This window comes from Heliconius melpomene, chromosome 20 (genome assembly GCF_056956725.1).
Source record: "Heliconius melpomene rosina isolate 202511_hmr_F chromosome 20, ASM5695672v1, whole genome shotgun sequence".
Lineage (NCBI taxonomy): Eukaryota > Metazoa > Arthropoda > Insecta > Lepidoptera > Nymphalidae > Heliconius > Heliconius melpomene.
This window is the reverse complement of record NC_140408.1, coordinates 11,943,157-11,964,985: the sequence shown is the minus strand read 5'-3', so window position 1 is coordinate 11,964,985 and position 21,829 is coordinate 11,943,157. Positions and strand designations below refer to the sequence as shown.

Below are 21,829 nucleotides of genomic sequence, written 5' to 3'. Positions count from 1 at the left end.
GATGACAAATTATTATCTATATTGGAAACATTCATTACAAAATGTAAACGAAGTAAGCATACACACTAATTTGTACATGAAAAAAAAATTATATATAAAAATTTTTTACACGGGGGGGGGGGGGTGTTGAGGGGGCCTCATTCAGCGACACCGCCCCGGGCCTCCGACGGGGTTAGTCCGCCACTGCATAAATGTATACTGAATACTAATTACATACGCGATTACTAATCCGGTTCAAGAGTTACATTAATAATAATTAAATTAAATCGGCTTCACGCTGTCTCCCGCATGTAGCAGGGTAGGCAGAGGGAACCTGGTGTTAAGATACTCCGATCCCAACTTTCCGCTGAATTTTTTTTGGAGGCGCCGACGACGGCGACGCCGGCATTTTGCCCTGCCGCCAGAGCAAAGAAGTGTAAATATTAATAAATAATCATTTATTCCTTCGAGTGGGGATCAGATCCACAACCGTCACGTTACAGTCACACTCTTGTGTCCTTGCGGCACGATGGCCTCTATAATACAAAAAAAGCATACGTTATATTTTCATTTATTATATCTATAATTGTTTAATTAAAAAGTTGTAGTATCGATGTCAAATCGAAAATTATTTTCATTTACCCACTAAGCAAGCGCGGTTTTGAACACCCAATCTCAACACACAACTCAAAACGTGGTTTATTAACTATGAAATGGAATAGTTTCTGAATTTTATGATTTAAATTAGTTTGTTCACGTTTATTTTGGTCTTCAAAAACAGATTCAACAGGTACATACTAGGCAAGCGTGCACCACCGTAGGTCAAACTTAAGGCTTCAATATAAAAAAATAAGACAAAAAATACGGCCTTAAGTAATTAATATTTTATTCATACATATTTATTATGTGTTTCAAATATTCAAATTATAATTAAAAGGCTTTTTAGTGCACACAAAAAATATGTTTTAGGTAACAATTTATGTTGTAAAACTATTTTTTCTAAATAGAACATAAAAAAAAATAAAAACTTGCTTTTCTACACCAATTGCTGCAAATGTTATGGAATGTACCTGGAGCTATAAAATTTTTAATTGCATGAATTATTAATCATACAATTTTAATTATAATGGCTTAAACTTGATCAATCTGCGCAATGCCACCACCATTATTATATTAAGCTACAAATACCTGGCAAGTATTAAACTTGATGATACAATTGGGCCAAATTTAATTTCTTAGATTTTATTACATAGTTACAAAGCTAAGTTAATACAACTGGACCTAATAAAAAAATGATAAAATATCCCATGGAAAAATGACAACAAAAATTCACACATGTGATCTCACATCCACACATACAATCACACATTCATACATACGATCTCACATCCCGCACATGTGATTTACCCCCCAGTCTGAAAATAATTTATAAATATATTTAATAAATATTCGTATGATTCAAGCAGGGACAAGCCGCCTGAGTATGCTAGTATACTATATAACTATGTAATAGAAAGGAAAAGGAAAGTAAATAAAAAACAATAATTTAACAACAATAATAAACTTTATACAAAATTTTAATATAATATTTTCTTCTAATTGTAATACAAAATATAAACACTTTCTTTTAGAGTTAAATAAAGACTTACTCTTCCATGCACTAAATTTAAATATATTCCCTCAAGTGTGAATCGAGCACCGAGTCATTGATAGACAATGCACAGACTGAACTAGATTATTTAAAAAAAAAACAACTACTTTAACCCTTCATAACAATAATATGTGAAAATTTAAAAAAAAGAATCGATCAAATATGAGTCGGACTCGTCCACTGAAGGCATCAATTTTTGGTAAAGAGGAAGTATAACTTAAAAATGTTGGCAATCTTTAGGGGCGTATGCATTCATTTTGTATGAAATTAAGTACAATTATAAATTTGTAATAGTTTTTATTTAATCTAAATTTTTCACTTTTCGGATTTATTTCCTTTATTTGTGTTATAAGATCTTACATTGTGCCAAATATCATAGCTGTAGGTTTACGAGAAAGCTGTAGGTTTACGAGAAAAATATTCACATAAAATGCAACAAAAACGATGCATGAACGCCCTTATCTTTTCTTGCGTTGACTTAGAATTTTGATTTTTTCTCTCAACTCAATTAGAAGTAGACTTCAATATTTGAATTAATGTAAGCTTGGTGCCACCACGCGGTCTCTAGATGGTCTTAACAAACAGACAACAAAGTGATCCTAAGAGGGTTCCATTTTTTCCTTTTGAGATACGGAACCTTAAAAAGAAGGGAACCTGGGAACCTTGTGACAAAAGACTTCATTTCCAATCCCGAAAAAGTTTCCCACTTTCTACCGAATTTTTGAAGCGTTGCGTGTTAAGTGGCGGAACTCAACGCCGCGCTTCTCATCTTCGTCGCCTGTTTCAGATAGAAAAATTAAAAACTCGCAACTGCCGCATTTACAATCACACGCTTTGCCACAGCGTTTGAGTAACGGAGTATCTTAATACTAGATACTCTGATGTATGGCTAAGCTAAATATATTTTGTTTCTATCATTATCTCTCACTCACAGTGGTAAATTAAACGTTAATGCACAATAACATTCTCGTGTTGCATTTCATCATAGACCTCCTTGACTAACTCAGCCAACTCCCCCGCACCGTAACCGAGCAATTGCCGCAAATCACACACGAACTTATATACAAACCTGTAAAATAAGATAGAAGATGAATGATATGAATATATACTTTCAATTTGATCATATATTTATTCATCTTATTGCACAGTTACTGACTTTCTGATTTTTCTGAAAAGTGATGAACAGAGTGTCTTAACACTACGTTCTCTCTGTCTACCCTGCTGTATGCGGGACACAGTGCGAAGCTGATATATGATATAAACAGATATACCGTTTCCCAGCAACTTTGGCAATCATATCACCGTCGTAATAGTAACGTAGGGCCCTCGATAGTTTTTCATAATTCATGGCGGGCTTGTGTTTCCTCTTGCCCCATAGCCTCGCCACTCTTTCTGGTTCTAGAAGTTTGAATTCACCTTCTGTACCTTAAAATATAAAAAAAATACATATAAGCAAAAACAATCACATATAAGCAAAAAAAAGGTTTTTTTGAGAATAAACATTAATTTTGTATGTAAGTAGACTTATTAGGATTTTTTTATTTGTTTATGTGTATATCTCACATTGACTGTAAGTAAAAATGTTATATTTTTTTATATAAATGTTGCTGGATCTAGTTTTTTATATAAATATTCAACTTTTGTAAAATTATTTATTACTTATAACTGTATTTTCTTTTATGCTGCTACGTAAAGTAGGTTTGGAACTAGACATAATTGTCTGTAGGCACGAGCAAATGAAACAATCTATACATAAACATACCCCCGAGTGATCGTCGAACCCGTAACCATTGCCATACTTTTTTTAACTATTTAACTAATAATAAATGAACCCACTACCAACCATGCCATCTGATAACATCAAAATATTCGGCGCTCGTCAACAATTCCAATAAGAATTGCCACAATTGTATTTGTCCGTTGTTGCCGTTGCGCGATGTCACGTATTGATAGTTATCTTCGTCATTGGATGGTCTTATTATTAACTGGAATCGAGATTTATTCGGTTTATTATTATTCACAATATATTTTGTTAGAAATAATCAAATAATGACCATAGAGGTTATATAAGAACGACTCTGCCCGATGGATTCTTTAGAACCAGATATTATTATTAGACAGCTAGATAATTTCCTTTGGTTGTTTAATAATTATTTGAAGCCTTGTTTTAATTCATTACCTTTCCCACTTTATTTAATATTTCCAATAGTTTCTAACAATATATATAAATTTCACAATATATATATATATATATATATATAAAATGGAAAGGTCACTCACTCATCACGAAATCTCAGGAACTACAAGTCCTAGGAACCTCAAATTTTGCATAGGAGTTATTTATAGGACGTAGGTGCTCGCTAAGACGGGAATTTGCAATATTCGACTTCTAAGGGGTTGTTTTTGGGGTCGAAAGTTTGTATGAAACTTCGTTACTACAAATGCTAGGAGTGTCAAATTTTGCATAGACGTCACTAGGACGTAGTCATGGAGACAGAAATTAATAATAACATAGTTCACGCGGGTGAAACCGCGAGCGGGCCGCTAGTATATATATAAATTTAGATTTATTTATATATATTTATTCTTTATATATTTTAAATTAAAATAATCTATATAAAACAACCTTTTTACAAGCTGATTTGAAGAATGATTCAAAATATGATAGATAAATTTATTATTAGCCACAATTTAAATTACTTAAATTATTCATAATAATAAATTAATGAAATAATTTATATAATGTAATCCTTCAGAAACAAATACATTAAAATATTTATTATATAATGAATTTATTAAAAATCGGATTAACAAGAATTTTGATTAACTAATTAATTATATGAGGCCGTCATGGCGCCGCTGCACAAGGATGTGACTGGAGGCGAGGCAAAGCGTGGCGTTGAGTTCTGCCACTTAACACGCAATACCTCCAGAATTCGGCAGAAAGTGGGAAACAGAATATCTTAACACTGGGTTCCCTCTGCCTACCCTGCTGTTTGCGTAAGTAATATTTACCTGTTTCGGTTTCTTTTTAATGGCAGATTGTGGCAACACTAACGTATCTTTCTCTAATATACCTTGTTGTTCTTCGTTTTGTACTACGGCTGTAAAGAAAAAGATAAAAAATACTATCTTCGTATAGATTAAATTACAAATACTAAAATTAAAATATTATCCTGAGTAATATTACAGCTGTGTAAACACACAGCTGTAACACAGTAAAGTTCAAAAACAATGGACTATCTAACAACACTTTTATTTTCTATCTGAACCATTAGTTGTGGAGATTAGCACATTTAACTTTATAATATTATTATTATAATAATAATATTATTATTCTACCTACCTATAAATTTACATTTTCTGAGCAACTCAAAATGTGTCCAGAATAAGTCACCTGGATCTGAGGGTACCTTATCTCTGCAATTAAAAAAATATATATTTAACAAAAAAAAAATCCAACATTATACAAAAAAACTGGCGTGTCAAATCACTACCTACTCAAACAACATACAAAATAATACTCACTTAAAATCAACATTAGTGATGTTACACAGTTCTGTACCACTAATATTCCAATCGGATAATTTAATACCGATGAGATTGAACTGGCGTACCGCCCATTGTATCCAGAGTTTTACGTGTTGCACTGACCTGAAAAAATAATAATAATAAAATAAAATAGCTTTACACTGTATCTCACGTATAAAAGCGAAGGCAGAAGAAACCTAGTGTTTTACACGTACCGCCAATTGCAAGGAACTATGTGCGGCGGAGCTAACTCCGCACTGTGCCTTGTTACTAGAACGAAGAAATGAAAATATTAAATAATAATTCTTTGAGTGGGAATCGACCTACAATCATCGCGTTGATAGCCAGAGCTTTTAATTATTTTCTATTTTATAAAATATTTATATTTATTTTTAATAAATACACTAAAACTATTGCTAAGAACGTTATTTTTTATATCAATCTTTACATATAACATTCTATGTAACGTGACATCTACTTTCAATTTAAATAAATTTCCTACCAATACTATAAATATGAAAATTTACGAGTATGGATGTTTGTTGCATTTTCAGACTAAAACAACAGACCAATGAAATTTAGCTGAAACCCTACAGTAATATATCTTATACACCAGAAGTAAACGTTTACAAGCATTATGTATGATTTGGCAATAATATAATAAGTTCCTTCCACGCCGTTGTCTTTTCCATTAAATAAAACAAAAAAAGTTGAAGCGGGCGAAGCCGCGTGTCTTACCACTGAGATGGGTCGTCGGGCACCCTGGCGCGGCTGTGATCCGCGCGGAACGCCGCGTCCACCACCCACTTGACCGCGGCCGCGTGCGGCTGCTCCGTGTCTGACTGCGGCAGCGGTAGCGGTAGTGGTAGGTGACCATTGTCTTCTGGGTCTGAAAGGAAATACGGAGGAAAAAATGTGTATTTTTTTAGTTTAAAACACTAATCTGTATATAAATAAAGAAATTCGTCGTCAACCGCGTCGTCATACACTGTGGCACTACATCACAATGGCGTCGTTTGTTAATTTTGCAAATAAATTATTAATTAAACATTTACAAACATTATACAGGGTGGAATTGTTAGCACCACTTTAAATGAAACCACAGTTTAACTACTCTATAAAAGGCTAATATAATTCAGGAAAAAATAATTCCCAAAAATGACAAAGGAATTTTTTCAAACAAAATAAATAATAAAATTATCGTTTTAAAATAAAACGCCATTTGTAAAGTATACCATAAGCACGCACACACTTACCTGTCAAAGCGGCAACGTCGCACACGTATGTATGGGTCACACGAAATACAGGTATGGATAAAAATCGTGAAATTTAAAAAAATCCTATGTCCAAACAATTGAGGTACCTTGATTAATTTCTTTAGTTCTGGATTTGAAATTTTGTACCCTATATGCAGTTTCAGTAAAAGGAGCGGTGCCTCTTCCACCCTGTATACTTTGGGGTTATTTTGTATTATTTATTAGATTATAGTTTCTCCAGGTTCAGTACCTACAACCTTAATAATTTCAGTGTTAACCAGAAAAACGCAGGTAATTAGAGAAATAAGAATTTTTAGGCTGCCACTAATTAACTCACAGTCATCCTCTGGTGGTAATTGTAGCAGTTCTTCGTCGGGTTTGAGCACATCCATTATGTTGATTTTCTTTTGAGATGCTCTTATTTGGATATTCACTTGAACCACTCCCGAACCACGGATACATTGTTCCACTAATGTTTTGTGGTTTTCCAACTGTAATTAAAAAGAATACATACATATATTTAAAAAAACAATTACATTATAGTCAAACTATAAAAAAATTTTTAGATAAATTGCAGTCCATGTGTTATTCTAAAGTGCAAGCTAAATTACTGTAAAGTTTCACCTACATCTGTTTAATAGTTTTTGTGTGAGAGTGGAACAAACATTCATCTTTTTTCTAATATGTTTCTAGTTTTTTTATTCTTTAATTAGATAAAGAAAACATAATCATATATAGTACATGAGAATTAAATTAGTATTAAATAGTAAACATCAGCAAATCAAAGGTTTAACTGTCAGGCCTGGCTGTGGTTACACAATGGTTATGGCTCCAATTCCCACTCAGGAGAATAAAAAAAAGGATAATATAGAAAAAAAATGTATTATATTAAAATGTGATAAACCTCACCATTTTAGCATCTTGCAACCAAAAGGTATAGTCCGATAGGTCCAGATTCAATCTTCTCTCTAACATTGATCTTAGTCGAGACAATCTTGTCCTTATATCCATCAATTGCACTATAACTTCTTCTAGAAACAATTGAATCCTATAGATTTATTTGTAAGCATGTATTTAGCAGTCTCTGCTAATTCTTTATTTTATAGGAATGTAGCATCACTAGCTTTTAATATATAAAAGTTGATGATACCATCATAGTGCAGTAGGGCACTGTCTGCCTGTATATATGATGGTGTGGATTCTACAACCTCATTACTACTAGGGGGATTTTTTTTTATAAACAACAAAGGAGAAATTGAAAAAGAAATGCATTGCATAATATAGTAATAATCATATGTTATCAGTGTTGATACGTAATACATAATTTTAATCATTAAGTGTTAACCTTTACATACAATGGTTATGTGTTCATACTTCTTATTCATTTAAGGGAATGATGATAATTATATTTAAACGAAAAACTATGAAAACCTGAAACATAGCTAAAACTTGAATATATAACAGTAGATGTCTCTATATCTAACTCAAAAATAGAAAAAAACTAATACCTACCACTGGAATCAGTACTTTGCATAGTATCATCATCATCAGGTGTATCTGTGAAGACTGCTAGAGGAGCTTCTAGAATTTCCGTACCCCCTTGCAAAAGCCCTTGAAAAATTTAATAAATTTTATAATTAGTGACCTCCTTGCACCTAGTATTATTTATTTACTAATCTTAATTGTTCTTCTTTAATAACAATAATATTTAAAATGTAAATGCAATGTTTGTGGGTTCAATCCTCATTTGGGCTCGGCCCCCTTTGTAGTTGCGCATTTTACCACTCTAAGTGCAATGTCTCCAAAATTTGGGGAAAAATAGGGACAAAATTATTTTATGATTAGATTCTCTCTGATGTAATTGGTTTTTTTAAACATTAAACATAACTTAAGAAGCGTTTCAGGTTAATAGCATATAATCTTTTAGAAAGCAAATAGTTCATATTTTTAATAATATTATCATAAAAAAGTCCTTTTATTTGAATTTTATATAGTTTTAATAAAAAATAAATAATAACATACATTTAATTTCAAACTACAAAGTCAAAAGCCTTTGCAATATAATGAACTTAATATTTTTCCTATTGCTATGAAAGTTTGTTAACATGTAAACATTAAAGTTTACATGTTAACAAACTTTCATAACAAATCTGCCAGTGTTTATTTTACCTAAAAAATTACATTTATATATAATCAATTAATACAAGTTAATTATTACCTAAATCTGATTCAGTTACATACTGCGGCATTATTGATAAAGGATCAGTTTCAACGCATTCAGAGTCTTCTGGAAAATTACCATCACCTGTTTCCATTTTAATTCCTCTTACGTTTAATAAATCATTGATATCTGTAACTTCCATTTTTACACGCCTTTACTTCTTCTTTTGAAATACAATTGTGGTATAATAAATTTATTAAGTAAAAGTTTTGTAGTTCTATATAATAATATATTTGAAAATGTTTTAGGAAAAGGAAACTGGTTATGATCACTTCCGCGTGCGTCAAAATTCTCCCATAGACAATTTTGAATTGACAATTTGACATTGACGGTTCGTTTTCAATGTTAATGTTGCCACAACATTTTGTTTTTTTTTTTTAATTTTACGATGCATACCCGGATATAGCAGGGTAAGGAGATGGAACCTAATGTTAGAACACCGTTATCCACTTTCCACTTAATTTCCGAGACATTGCGTGTAGAGTGGGAAAATATTCATCTGCGCTTTTCTTGTTACCAGGGAAAGGAAATGAAAGTAATTCTTCCTCATGAATGGGAATCAAAATCGTTATGATTTTTTTTTTGCGTGCACTGCGTAACGTTCTGCTTCCGATTATTTATATTTTTTTATTTATATTTTTTTATTATTAATGTTTTTTTGAGTATTTTTATATTTTTTCTTAATGCTACTATTTTCTAACTTTTAAGGCCCACAGAATGTATAGGAAAAGAAGAGAGACAGTGGTCCTAAAAATATATTTAATGCCTTAATAGAATTAGATCATTCTAAATAAATAAAATATGTCTTATATTTATTGCCTCTTGAAAATGCATATTTATTATACTAGCTCTACGAAAGCGGCAGTGTACACGTGGAAGCGTCTGCGTTTCTTTTACAGTTGCAGGATATAGGGAAAAATATTTCAAACCCATACCAAAAAAAAAAAAATTAAAATACGTCAACAATTTAGACGTAGGATTTTTTATTCCATTTCACGATGTTTATTCCTACTGTATGTGTGACACAGATACAAATAGATACCAATAAGTAAATACTACTACAAAAATACTACTAAATATTAAACAACTTTGAACTTCTCTGCCAATAGACGACCACGACTCTATTTCGTGAACGAGGCGTGTGCGGCGGTTTCCCTGTGATAGGTTTGTCTGCGTGCGTCGTCCTTGACAACGTCGGTGTATTACAACGATAATTTTATTATTTATTTTGCTTATTTGGTAAAATCTCTTTTATTTTAATTGTATTAGGCTTTTATAGAGTAGTTAAAACTGTAGTTTCATTTAAATTGGTGATGACAAAACACTGTATAATTATGTAAAACTATATATTAGTATATTAAAATATATATTACCTACTTACAAAGTTCTTATATTACAATAGTTATCGAATATAAAAAGGAATTAACATAAATCTCTTTATTTAATATATATCTCCAGCATTCTAGGAGGTTTCCTCTGCCTATGCAGCTGCGGGATACAGCGTGAAGCTGATTTAATTTAATTTGATTTTCTCTTTATTTAGTTTATTACTGAAATAGTAACAAGAGGTCATCATCACGAAATTAGAAGTTGATTATGTACAATGATTTCCAAGGAGCTACGGCCTCACTTCCAACTACATTAAAATTTATTTTTTGCCTAAGTGTGGAATACCACCTTAAAATGTCAAAAATAGAACTAAGCAGCTATCAGTCAGTGTCTTGGTTTCTGTCTGGCTTGTTTATTTTATGAAATTTTTTTTATATAAATCTGTTCTAAAAAGCTATTTTCATATACGTAGGTAGGTCCATGTTGTCATATTTCACATTTAAGTCTTAGGTTTAAGAACACCAACTATTGTTGCGTATGGTACGTTCCTAGTCACCTGCCTATTCCTTCCTTCATGTGCGTTGAGTTGCAGTTGAGCATACGTCAATTGAGAAGTAGCCTGAAAAATATAATATATTATTATATATATTTTAAACACACGGTTTACGACGGACATATTATGTCGTCTGTTCCCTTTATTGTTCTTGTTCTTTTTTTTAATTTATTGAGAATATCATTACCATAATTAAAGTTGTTCAAAAGAGTTGTTAGTCAAATGCAGCGGCTATCTAGTCCTTGTTATAATTATATTAATAAAGTGAAATATTTGTGAAGTACTTATATATAAATATTTTTTAGATAAGATTGATACGAAAAGTAGTTAAAGATGGCGTGTGTCTGCCCTAGGACGATGAGATGGGCTGCTGTACATTCAAATGTACAGTATATATTTGAATACTATATATACAAAACAATGCTGATAGAACAATAAATACCAACAAGCACAAAGTTTGAATACGTTTGACTGTAAGCTATAATTATAGATTCTTCCATTATTAAATCAAGCATAAATACTTGCAAGAAACTCATTTCAACAGAAAAATTAAGACAAAAATATCGGTTCCCTCTGCTTACTCATATGATTTTTCTAAATACGAAAAGAGAACAGGGGAACAGATTCTAAAACTTACGTAGGTATAAACATCATTTTCCGGTGTAGCACTATGCGCGGCGCGTGACTTTCGCCAGTACAATAATATATTAGATAATAATAATATTCCAATCACTGCTAGCAACGCTTCTAAGGCATATGCGAGGTACTTCTTGATGTCTTCGTTATCTTCAGTTATGGTCGTACTAGCAATATATGTTTCTAAAAATGTTTAATTAATATTGTCGTCTAAACTTAACGATTGTGGATTCATGTTAAATTCTCCGATTTTTTTATTATATTTGGATTGATCGCGAGATTACATTGGCAAAGCAAATAAGAAGTAAATCCGTCACACTGTTTTTTAACTTTTTTTTTTATAAATAAATTAGCTTACTTTTTAGAAAACATTAAAATTTGAAAGTAGCGGGATATGAAGCCTCCTGGAAACCATCCAAGCGCTCTGACCGCTAAGCCATTCTCTCGCTACGTTCAAATTTTCATACATTTTCTAAAAAGTATTCTTCTTTCATAAGTATAGAATAACACTTTAAAATTGTTAAAAATAAATGAAATTATCTAAAGCAATGAAAATATATAAATGATGGTTTACCGTTTAATTGAAATATAATGTTATTCGATTTATACTCCTCTTTTGCGCAAAACAAACTAAAGTAATTGTTCTCTTCTTTTAAATCTAAATTATACTCCAATGTATTTTTTAAAGTACGGCTAAGGATTATCTTCATATAATTTTTGTTCATATAATCTGAAAATATTTATCAAACTTAGCCACCAAAGACCACCTTTGTGTACCTACATTTGTTTGTGTATTTTTTTTTATTTTTACAAATATTTTTATATAAGTGGGTAGATACCTATACATAAATAAATTTGATTGAAATGGAAATTGAACCCGCATACAGCAGAGTAGCCAGAGGTAAAATAGTGTTAACACAAAACGTACTCTACTTTCTGCGAAAATCTCGAAACACTGCGTGTTGAGTGGCGGAACTCAACGCCGCGCTTTGCCTTGTTACCAGAGCGGAAAAGAAAATATTAAAAAATATATTTCCACCAGTGAAAATTGCACCTACAATTGTTTAAAACTTTTTCAAAAAAATTCAACTCACCTTTGTATAAAACAAGACTTGAATTTCCCAATGGAAAATTAGAAGCATTACACGTTAAAGTTAAATTTGTATTGGGAAAGTAATAATATGTACGTATGTCTGGAAATAATTTTATTATACGAGGCAACCCGGTTTGCCGATTATTGGATTTTTCAGTTTCTGTGAAATATAAGAACAAATAAGAATAGATTACCTGATATATAAAAATAAGAATTATAATTGGTAGCTCGTCATTTGAATTTGTATATAATTGATTTAAAAAAGTCCCGCTAAATTTTTTTCGCCGGCATTTCTCAGGTCTGAGGCATTAACTTTAGTGAGCCGGTGGGAAATTATGTTTGAAGACAAAAAAAATTAAGCATGTAACTTTTTATAAATAAAATTACTTGACTTTGATTATATTCTTATTTTAATCTATACAACTGTGACCTAGGCTTGCAAAATACAAAGTGAGAACTTATTCATTTCTGCTGATTGCTTGAAGGATATTCTTAACTATATACTACTACTATACTATATATACTACTATACTATATATATACTATACTATATATAAAAAATCGTCTCACACTTTATTTGAACCCATAATTTTGCCATTAGGCTCCACCAAAACAGAATCATAATAGGTAAAAGGAGAAATATTTATATTTTTAAAATATATTTTTTTAGCTTCACTTGTATCCCGCACATAGCAGGGAGGGCAGAGGGAACATGAGAACCTATTGTTAAGTTAATAAAAAAGATGATAAAAATAGTTTGAAATATACACCAACCTATAAAATTCGTATTAACGTTATATTTTACATATTCTTCATTTTGTTTACCTTCTTGTGTCGATTGACTATCATGTAAAACGTTTTCTATGTCAAAATTGATTATGCAGTGCACTAAACATTCATGTGGTTCTTCTAAACAAAAAAATATATGTTACAATTAAAAAGGAAGCGAAGAAATTGAATAATTACAAGCAACCGTACTGGATCGATTCTGAGTGGGAGGAATGCAAATAATCAAAATATATTTATTTCTTCGTTTTAATTAAAGAGGATGCGTAAGAGTGTGTATTTTTACAAATGCGTTGTGTTTTTCAACGATAATTTCTTTCTTTTCTGAAGCAATCTCAATCTTGATTATTTTTAAAAATTAAGTTAAGTAAGAGATTGAAGTAGCCTATATGCTGGACCCGTAAAAGAAGCGCTGTCACTGCCACCGTTATAACAAAATACTGAAGTAATTAAACATTTCTTTAAATTCTTTAAATTAAATTTGAAGAGGAGAAATGGATGGACCAACTTCTCCTTCTCCCCTTCAAATTTTCGAGTAATTTATATTGGACTCAACGTTGCGCTTTGTCTTGTTATGAGGGCGAGGAAATGAAAGTAACTCATTACTCAAGATGAAAATCCTCATTACTCATCTTATGTGGATTAGCCACAACGTCGAGTTTACGAGTTTACAGTCAAACATTGTCCCCTAAATGAAGGAACGAAATAATTATACTTTTTAAATTAAATCGAAGAAAACTTACTACTTCTTTTAGGATTATAAATAAGTTGTATTAAAATTTTGGATTGTATTTTGTTGTTATTGTTATCATTAAAATTAACTATGACCTCTGTTTCGTTATATATAAGTTTCGACAAATTGAAGCTAAGATGTCTTTGGCCTCCCGAATCTAATTTGCAGGTAGCAATAGTACCTGGAAAGTAATAATAGTCAGATTAATTAATTTGTGAGGTCACTCATGGTGCAATGGCACAAATGATGACTGTAGCGTTTACAGGTTGTGGGTTCGATCCCCACTCAGGGAAATGAAATGTTTATTTAAATTTATATTACTAGTGTAGACTAGTGTAGAGTGTGCCCTTGATTTGCATAGCTTAATTCCCTCCATTCCCCCTTTTTACCTAAGAACTTCTAGGAATACAGCTTCACGCCATCCGTACATGGTAGAAATTCCTACCGTACGAACGAAACGCTTTGAGGCTACATTCTTCATCCGCACTGCGAGAGATTGGAACTCATTGCCGGCATCTGTATTTCCTATGACATACAATATGAGGGTCTTCAAAACCAGAGTGAATAGGTATCTGCTAGGCAAGCATGCACCACCGTAGATCGCATCAACGCTCACCAATATAAAAAAAAATAGTGTCGAGGTAAAACGCGACGTTGAATTATAAATATTTCTTATTCGGCGAATTACTTATTCGGCGTTATTTTATAAATATTCATACAGTTCAAGCGAGCGAAGCCGCCCAGGTCGGCTTTATCATTATTACGATTAAATATAAATTTCACTTACTTGCATATTTTATTACCGCATTTTTGACATAGTTTACAGGATTTTGAAATTTAACTGTGACTTGAAGGCTTTCATTATCTTTATAGTTTATTTGTAATGTCTTTGTGAATTCCATATTACTAGAACCTAAAAGGACATATGTTATGTATTACATTACATTTTAGAGTACGAAAAAGAGGTAGGAGTAGGTAAAACTTTTACTTTCTCATCATTAACATATTGTAAAGCAATCATATTATAGCTGCGGGGAAAAGATTTTTTCGAATTAAGAATAAAAAAATAAGATTCATTCATGCATAAATGTTTTGCATTTTGTTATAAATAAAATTAAAATTCTTATAAAATGTTTAGTTACACATGTATGTACCTACTACACATAGGTGAGATTAACAATTTCTATTATAGTGATAATATTTTAGTATTATTAAAAAAAAATAAAAAATGTTATAATTAACAGTACATATTCTCTTACCAGTACTGATCATAAAAAAAACACACAAAGTAACACGCCAGAACATTTTAAATGAATCGCCTTTGGTAATGCACGTTGTTACGATTTAATAATTTTAGAGGGAAGGAAAATTCGACTTTAATAGTGATTTGTGAGTCATTTGTATTAATATATTACATTAAAAAGCTTTTACATTTGAAGAAATATTTAACCTCATTAAATTTTATTAAATACGTATGAAACTTATAATTTATTTACATAGCATAACTATCCCTGTGTTTTATGTAATGATAGCGGATTCATACATTTGAATTTTATAAATTTTATATATTTTTTTAAAATCACAATATATGGCTGGTTAAATTTCATAAAAAATGCTTTTCCATTATTTAATTAAATTAAATATATTATATTTTTTAAATTCCCGTTTTACTTATTACAACATGTCCTATACATAATACCTTGTTAACTAATCATAGACAATATTATAATTTTTTTATACTTGTATTGCACGCATACTAAGAAGAAAAATACAGAACAGCTGTCATCTTGACAAATTGTCATTAGAACATATTTGTCGTGTTGTCAAATGTTGGACACTTTCTAGTTTCGAGTTTATCTACACAATAAATATATTGAAAAACCTAATAAACATACAAAAACATTTGAGAAATCATGAATAATATATGAATTGTATGTCTATTTTAACTGTCTAGCTGTTTAAGATTGTACTTTTTGTTATAATTTGGTGTTTTTCATATAATTAAAATGGATGGTACTTGGGTCCTGGTTTTACTTGCTTTAGTTATGCTCATCGGCTCCTACGTAGCCGGAAGTATTCCTTTAAATGTGAATATGTCGGAGGTAAGCAAAAGTTCTATATATATAACACCTAATAATATATAAATATAATATTGTATTTAACAGCTGTTTTGTATTGTGTAAACAATTATTACATGTATTCTCTTTATCTTAGAAGTTATATAGTGTTTAGTAATTATTACTTTTGTAACTTGTCATGAACCTGTTTTATGTAATATTTTCTTTAAGCCCAATTATAAAATATTTTTTTAACCAAGTTATAAGTTATAAATGTAAACCTCAGTATAAACGCGATGGTTTGAGCTTGATCTTTAACTATATTCATTTCCTCCCTCTGGCAGACAAAGCGCGGATTTGAGTTCCGTCACTCGTCACGCATTTCTCGAAAATTGGGTGGTTCTTGCCTTGACAGTGAGTTCCCTTTGCCCACCCTGCTATGCAGGAGTTGCCTTTTTTAAATATATTTCAATTGATCTGTTTTTTTTCTAGGATAAACTCCAAAAAGTGACGGTATTTGGTGCAGGCCTTTTAGTTGGTACAGCGTTAGCAGTTATAATACCTGAAGGAGTGAGAGCTCTTTTCTCAGAAAGAACTGTTATGGTGACAAAGGATTATACTCCTGAACCGAGTGGACATGATGACCTTCATTCAGTCATTGGAATTTCTTTAGTTTTAGGTAAGTACTAATTTCTATTGTTTTATTTTAATTAATTTTATTCCATCATAGATTTTGATAATCCATGCCATTTTTGTCTCTGAGCTTGTCTTTGGTTAATTAATAATAATAATAACTTATTGATTTATATTTTCATTTCCTGGCCCTGGTAACAAGGCAAATTGACTATAGATACATAAAAGTAAATTGCATACACGGGGGCTGAAAGTGCTGAAAGTCATGTTTGGTATTTGGTTGGTTGGAACTTGGTGTCCTCACCTCCGTGTCCATTTCTAGTGGTGAAACACTGATATTTTTTGTAATATTTACAAGGAGTATTTGCAAATATTTTTATTTTGTGAATGTGAATGAACAATATGCTCTTTTTATACAACTTGTATTTTACCCTATATGTCTTCTTATTAGTACAATATGTTTATATAGCAACATGTCCGCAGCGGCCATATTTAATTATATGAATTTACGATCGTAATTAGTACTATTAGATCGCTAGTCGTGTTCAAAGCGCAAAAACAACACTTAGTTGTTATAAATAATGAACAAATAAATATGCTCTCTAAACAAATTAGTGATTTTATCAGCTATATAATAAAAAAATGAACACCCCTAATACTTATAGTGTTAATCCAATGTCCCGCATCAACTGTACATGTACCTATACCTTATTGACGGTCTGGATAATACAGAATCCGTAAAATTGGATCTTAGATATTTGAGTCTCCGCTGTATTGTTTAAATCCCCGCCCGAGATAATGTTACTATTTATATTTTCTTTCCTCGATCTAATAAGACAAAGTGCGGTGTTAAATTCTTCCATTTATTAAGCAATGTCTGAAAATGTGTTAAAAGAGCGGGAAGTAACTCAAATAACAAATCGCATGTGAACACATGACCCATATTTTTTATATATTTTTTTCAGGTTTTGTATTCATGTTATTGGTAGATCAAATGTCATCAAGATACAACGACGCGAGTAATCCAGCAGAGAAAAATATCACTGCAACAGTTGGTCTTGTAGTACACGCTGCTGGTGAGTGAAAAGATATATTACTTGTATATTATATTATCATGCTAGCGATCCACTCACGGCTTCGCCCGCTTAAACTTATTGTAATACTATAACCAAATTATAAAAAAACTTTTGTATAATTTGGCTTTTGTAAACTTTAGCCTATATGTTATTTCGATGTATGAGTAATCTGTTAAGTAGTGTTTACGTGAAATTGGAACAAACATAATAATAACATTACTAATTTAAATATATAATAACAACGTAACATAATATTACTAATTTTATAATTTTCAGCCGATGGTATCGCCCTAGGCGCCGCAGCTACAACGTCTCATGCTGATGTAGAAATGATAGTATTTCTAGCTATAATGCTACATAAAGCACCCGCAGCTTTCGGCCTTGTCACGTTCTTGATGCACGCCGGTCTTGAGAGGTTAGTGGCGGTTCGCTATTTTACAAAAAATTATATAATCAGGACATTATGGATTTCTTTTTTGTATATTTCGTTTACATAACCTACTTAATAATTTATCACAAAAAAGTATGCTGAAAGTGAAATGGCTAAGGCACGTATTTATAAATCGCTCTTAACTCTGAGATCGATGAGATGCCGTTTTAATTTATCTATGAATGAAAATGGCATCGCAAGGTGTTAATGGCCAAGTTTTATCTGCTTTCTAAAAGTAATAAATGTTGAATTACTTTAAAAAATATATATAAAAGAGGCCGTCGTGACCCAATAGAACAAGCGTGTAAATGGTAAACGGTTGTGGCTTCGTTTCTCACACGGGGAAATGAATTATTTTAATTTCCTCGCTGTGGTAACTGTTCAAAGGGCGGCGTTGAGTTTCGCGTTGAGCTCAATACGCAATGTCTCAACAATTGGGTGTTGTGTGGGGTACGAAATGTCTTAACCCAAGTTTCTATCTGCCTACTAAAAAGCTAATTATTTTTTGTAATTTCAGGAATCGTATCCGTAAACACCTTTTAGTGTTCTCGTGTTCGGCGCCATTATTAGCGTTGCTCACCTATTTTGGTATAGGTAACGAAAGTAAGCAGACCCTGAGCGATTTTAATGCTACAGGTAATTTTTGTTAATTATTTTTGTATAAAAAATGTTGGTCCTTTGAGCTGGACTTGTTATTTTAGAAATATTTTTCTATATTTTTAGTGTTTTAATATGGATTTTTGATACTTTTTTTTTGGAGATTATGGTATGTAATGGTATGGTTAGATTTGGAAAAAAAACTTAATTTATATCAATACACTTTCAATGTCTTAATTTTGAAAATATATAGAGTGATTTCTAATGTAATGAAGATATTTAATGCAATTATTTATTTAAATTCCTATTCTTGGTATAGGCGAGATACAGCGTGACAATAAAAATTATGCGTTACTCTTACATATCAGAGTGGAGTGAATAAAATAATTTTACCGTTATCTCTGTTCTATACAATTTATTCCATTTTAAAGGTTTTTCACATTGATTCTTTATTTTAAATGTCACGCTGTAAAAACCTAGCGTTAAGAAACTAAGTGTTTAGAAACACTGCGTGTTGAGTCACAAAGATCCTTTATCTACTAGAACGTAGAAATGAAATAATTAATTCCCTCAAGTGGTAATGAACCTGCAACCGTCGCGTTTACACACTATTGAAATAAAATATTTACTAATTACACAACTTTCCTTACAGGTATCGCCATGTTATTCTCAGCAGGTACGTTTCTATACGTAGCAACAGTTCACGTTTTACCAGAGCTCACTCACACAAACGCCCACGCGCACTCACATACACACACACTCTTGCCAATACAAGATGGTGTCCCAAACAAAATTGCGGGTTTTGGCGGGCTAGCGTTATGTGAGGTCGTTATTTTAGCTGTAGGTGCGATGTTGCCGGTATTACTGACAATGGGCCATGAGCATTGATTCTATAATGGTAAAGGAATTTTAAAATTTGAGGTTGTTTTAATAAAAAAATATGTCGTCAAAAACATTGAGAATTTTTAAATGGCAATATTAAATTGAAGGAAGAAAAAAGAATGTATGTTGTGGATTTTTGTTGTTTCATTAGTTTTAATTTTTTTTATACCAATAATTTTAACTGGCATTTTTTTTGAATTGGCAATAATAAAAAAAATATAAAATTGTCAAATAATAGCACAAAAATAATTAATAGCTTTTTTATCATCACGTGGGGTTCAAGAAATTATAATTTAAAAAACATAAAGAACATGTCGAACAATTTTTTTAACCGACTACATCGAAGCCCAAGAGGAGAGTTATGTGATAGGTGCGTATGTATGTATCTCCGTTCTGTTGTTTCCTTGTAACTTTTCCTGATAACTAATACGTCGTTGGATTTGTCTTGGTGCGAGTGTTACTGAATATATTAATATAGTTTATGCAGACGGCTTTTTAGTTTATAATTTACTTGTTGTACATTTATTTAGTTAATATTTAATGTATTTGGTATCAAGGTCCAATTACTATAAAGTACGTTAGTACAATTTTTTTGTATATATTTTTATTTATAGAAAAAAAAGGAGAAAAAATATCAGTTTGACAGCTACTACTACAAATTATGAAACAAATTAGTATTACTTTTGAAGAAGTAAATATTACAATAAGTCATATTATAAAATTATGTAAACCTTAAAAAAAATAGTACTTAACACCTAGTGTTTATTTTGACATCAAGAGAGCGAGACACCACTCTATAATGTATTTGTATTTAATGCATTCGTATGAAAAGATATTTTTTTTTTAAAGAAAAACATTTCTGTGAAAAAGAAATGCAATATATATGCACATAAATACAATTGAAGGAATTGTCTGTGATTTTAAAATGAATATAGTACCGAAAGAGTCGGCCGCTAGTCATTAATAATTTTGTACAGCGGTATTTGAAAGAATTTAAAAAAAAAAAATTTCATTGTTACTTTCAAGTATGTCTATGAAGACACGATATCCTATTATTCCATTTAATCGTTTTTCTTTGCTCAAAAAGTCTTATTTTAAGTCTTTCTCATATAAAAAGTCTAATTTTAAGTTTTAATAGAATATTTGAAAAATAAAAGACTTGACATTTTTATAAATAACTAATAGTGTCGTCTTCCTTTTATCCTATATTTTTTAAGTGTATGCAAGTGTAATCATAATATAGCATATAGCATATGTATATATCGTTACTATGATATATGTAGGTACATTGTATTATAAGATGTTTAACATGTAGTAAAATAATTTATGTATGAATAAAAGACTATAATAAATACCAAACTAACTTTTCAGTTTAGTAATATTAGTTTTTTATGTTATTTTATTTTATTTTACCTTTGACATTTCTTTACAATTAGTTGATTGATTTATAAAATGTGATTTTTATGTGAGAATTTATACATAGATGTATAATATAATATAAATAATATAATTTGTATTTGTAGTAAGATTATTAAAAATTTTAATTATTTAATGGAAAAAGAGTATAAACTTTTTTTGTTGAGTTCCGCCAATCAACACACAATATCTCGAATTCGGGTTAAAAGCGGAGAACGGAGTGGCTTGATACTACTATCTCTCTACCTACCGCGCTGTATGCGTAAGAAAGTGTGAAAATGAAACTAAAGATGTTTTAATAAAAAAAATAAATGAAAATAAAAAAAAATATTTAATCCTGTGTGATTATTTTTCTTTTTTTTTGTGTTTTTTAGCTACACTCTATATTACGCACACAGCCAGGTAGGCAGAGGGATCCTGGGAACCTAGTATTAGGAGAATCCGTTCCTATTAAGACACTCCCGTTTCCTAGTTTCCGCCGAATTCTGGCGCAAATATGCAATCCTTCCAGAATTTTGCGAAAAGTGGGTAAGTGTGTAAATAATAGCTCTTTTCCCTATAAATGTATAATATAAGATTTTTTTAGACATTTTAGATAATTTATTATTATCGATGTTATAAATATTGATAGTGAATGTATGAAAATGTGTTGTATTTGTATATTAGGTAATATAGTGCTTTTATAAATGAAATAAGTGTTTTTTTTTTTAAATAATGTCAAAAAAAAAGTATAGTTTTTAATAAATATTTTTTGGCGCAGGGATAAAGATGACGATTGTAAGGTTCGATTCCCAGTCGAGGGAATGAAATATTTAATATTTTATTTAATCCTCGCTCTTGTAACTAGGCAAAGCGCGGCGTTGAGTTCCGCCTCTCAACACGCATCAATATTTAATTTTGCTTCGATATTTCCTTGGAAAGTGCAGAAATGAGTGTCCGCCACCTAACGAGACTTATTATAAAGAAATGG

At 31.0% G+C, this 21,829-nt stretch overlaps 4 protein-coding genes across 5 annotated transcripts in view; 1 reads left to right on the top strand and 3 right to left on the bottom strand.

The window, feature by feature from the left end:
* The window catches only part of LOC146528030 (fatty acyl-CoA reductase wat-like), a 54,524-nt gene extending 48,068 nt beyond the window's left edge, over positions 1 to 6,456 (bottom strand). The window contains exon 1 of the mRNA XM_085204022.1: positions 6,418 to 6,456. The gene's annotated coding sequence lies outside the window, so the exon portion shown is untranslated. The remainder of the gene's footprint in view (positions 1 to 6,417) is intronic.
* Ets97D (DNA-binding protein Ets97D) lies at positions 1,525 to 8,930 on the bottom strand. Of its 2 annotated transcripts, none has more exons than XM_085204028.1 (11): positions 8,636 to 8,930; positions 7,930 to 8,028; positions 7,327 to 7,448; positions 6,755 to 6,908; positions 5,900 to 6,050; positions 5,159 to 5,284; positions 4,977 to 5,050; positions 4,646 to 4,734; positions 3,474 to 3,615; positions 2,902 to 3,055; positions 1,525 to 2,699 (listed from the first exon to the last, which is right to left on the bottom strand). In XM_085204028.1, the coding sequence occupies exons 1-11, from the start codon at positions 8,778 to 8,780 to the stop codon at positions 2,579 to 2,581; spliced, it is 1,377 nt and encodes a 458-aa protein (XP_085060154.1). In that variant the 5' UTR covers positions 8,781 to 8,930; the 3' UTR covers positions 1,525 to 2,578. The 2 variants fall into 2 exon arrangements, with proteins under 2 accessions (XP_085060154.1, XP_085060155.1); XM_085204029.1 differs by having other exon boundaries at positions 7,327 to 7,445.
* Positions 8,931 to 9,400: 470 nt separating this feature from the next.
* Positions 9,401 to 15,239, bottom strand: LOC146528028 (uncharacterized). Its single transcript, XM_085205289.1, has 8 exons — positions 15,028 to 15,239; positions 14,556 to 14,681; positions 13,779 to 13,949; positions 13,024 to 13,158; positions 12,251 to 12,409; positions 11,731 to 11,886; positions 11,158 to 11,339; positions 9,401 to 10,586 (listed from the first exon to the last, which is right to left on the bottom strand). The coding sequence occupies exons 1-8, from the start codon at positions 15,071 to 15,073 to the stop codon at positions 10,467 to 10,469; spliced, it is 1,095 nt and encodes a 364-aa protein (XP_085061415.1). The 5' UTR covers positions 15,074 to 15,239; the 3' UTR covers positions 9,401 to 10,466.
* A 332-nt stretch (positions 15,240 to 15,571) lies between these two features.
* Positions 15,572 to 21,554, top strand: Zip102B (Zinc/iron regulated transporter-related protein 102B). Its single transcript, XM_085204030.1, has 6 exons — positions 15,572 to 15,870; positions 16,318 to 16,504; positions 17,424 to 17,534; positions 17,811 to 17,949; positions 18,482 to 18,600; positions 19,214 to 21,554. The coding sequence occupies exons 1-6, from the start codon at positions 15,775 to 15,777 to the stop codon at positions 19,447 to 19,449; spliced, it is 888 nt and encodes a 295-aa protein (XP_085060156.1). The 5' UTR covers positions 15,572 to 15,774; the 3' UTR covers positions 19,450 to 21,554.
* The last annotated feature ends 275 nt before the right edge of the window (positions 21,555 to 21,829 follow it).

Bases quoted from the DNA above. Each gene is read 5' to 3' on its own strand.
- Zip102B (XM_085204030.1), top strand. From the start codon at position 15,775: ATGGATGGTACTTGGGTCCTGGTTTTACTTGCTTTAGTTATGCTCATC. The intron at 17,950-18,481 runs GTTAGTGGCGGT...TTGTAATTTCAG, and splicing joins ATGCACGCCGGTCTTGAGAG to GAATCGTATCCGTAAACACC. The intron at 18,601-19,213 runs GTAATTTTTGTT...CTTTCCTTACAG, and splicing joins GAGCGATTTTAATGCTACAG to GTATCGCCATGTTATTCTCA.
- Ets97D (XM_085204028.1), bottom strand. From the start codon at position 8,780: ATGGAAGTTACAGATATCAATGATTTATTAAACGTAAGAGGAATTAAA. The intron at 7,449-7,929 runs GTAGGTATTAGT...AATTGTTTCTAG, and splicing joins GCAAAGTACTGATTCCAGTG to AAGAAGTTATAGTGCAATTG. The intron at 3,616-4,645 runs GTAAATATTACT...TCTCGATTCCAG, and splicing joins TTAAAAAGAAACCGAAACAG to TTAATAATAAGACCATCCAA.
- LOC146528028 (XM_085205289.1), bottom strand. From the start codon at position 15,073: ATGTTCTGGCGTGTTACTTTGTGTGTTTTTTTTATGATCAGTACTG. The intron at 13,950-14,555 runs GTAAGTGAAATT...ATTACTTTCCAG, and splicing joins TGCGGTAATAAAATATGCAA to GTACTATTGCTACCTGCAAA. The intron at 11,340-11,730 runs GTAAACCATCAT...AAACATTTTTAG, and splicing joins CATTATATTTCAATTAAACG to AAACATATATTGCTAGTACG.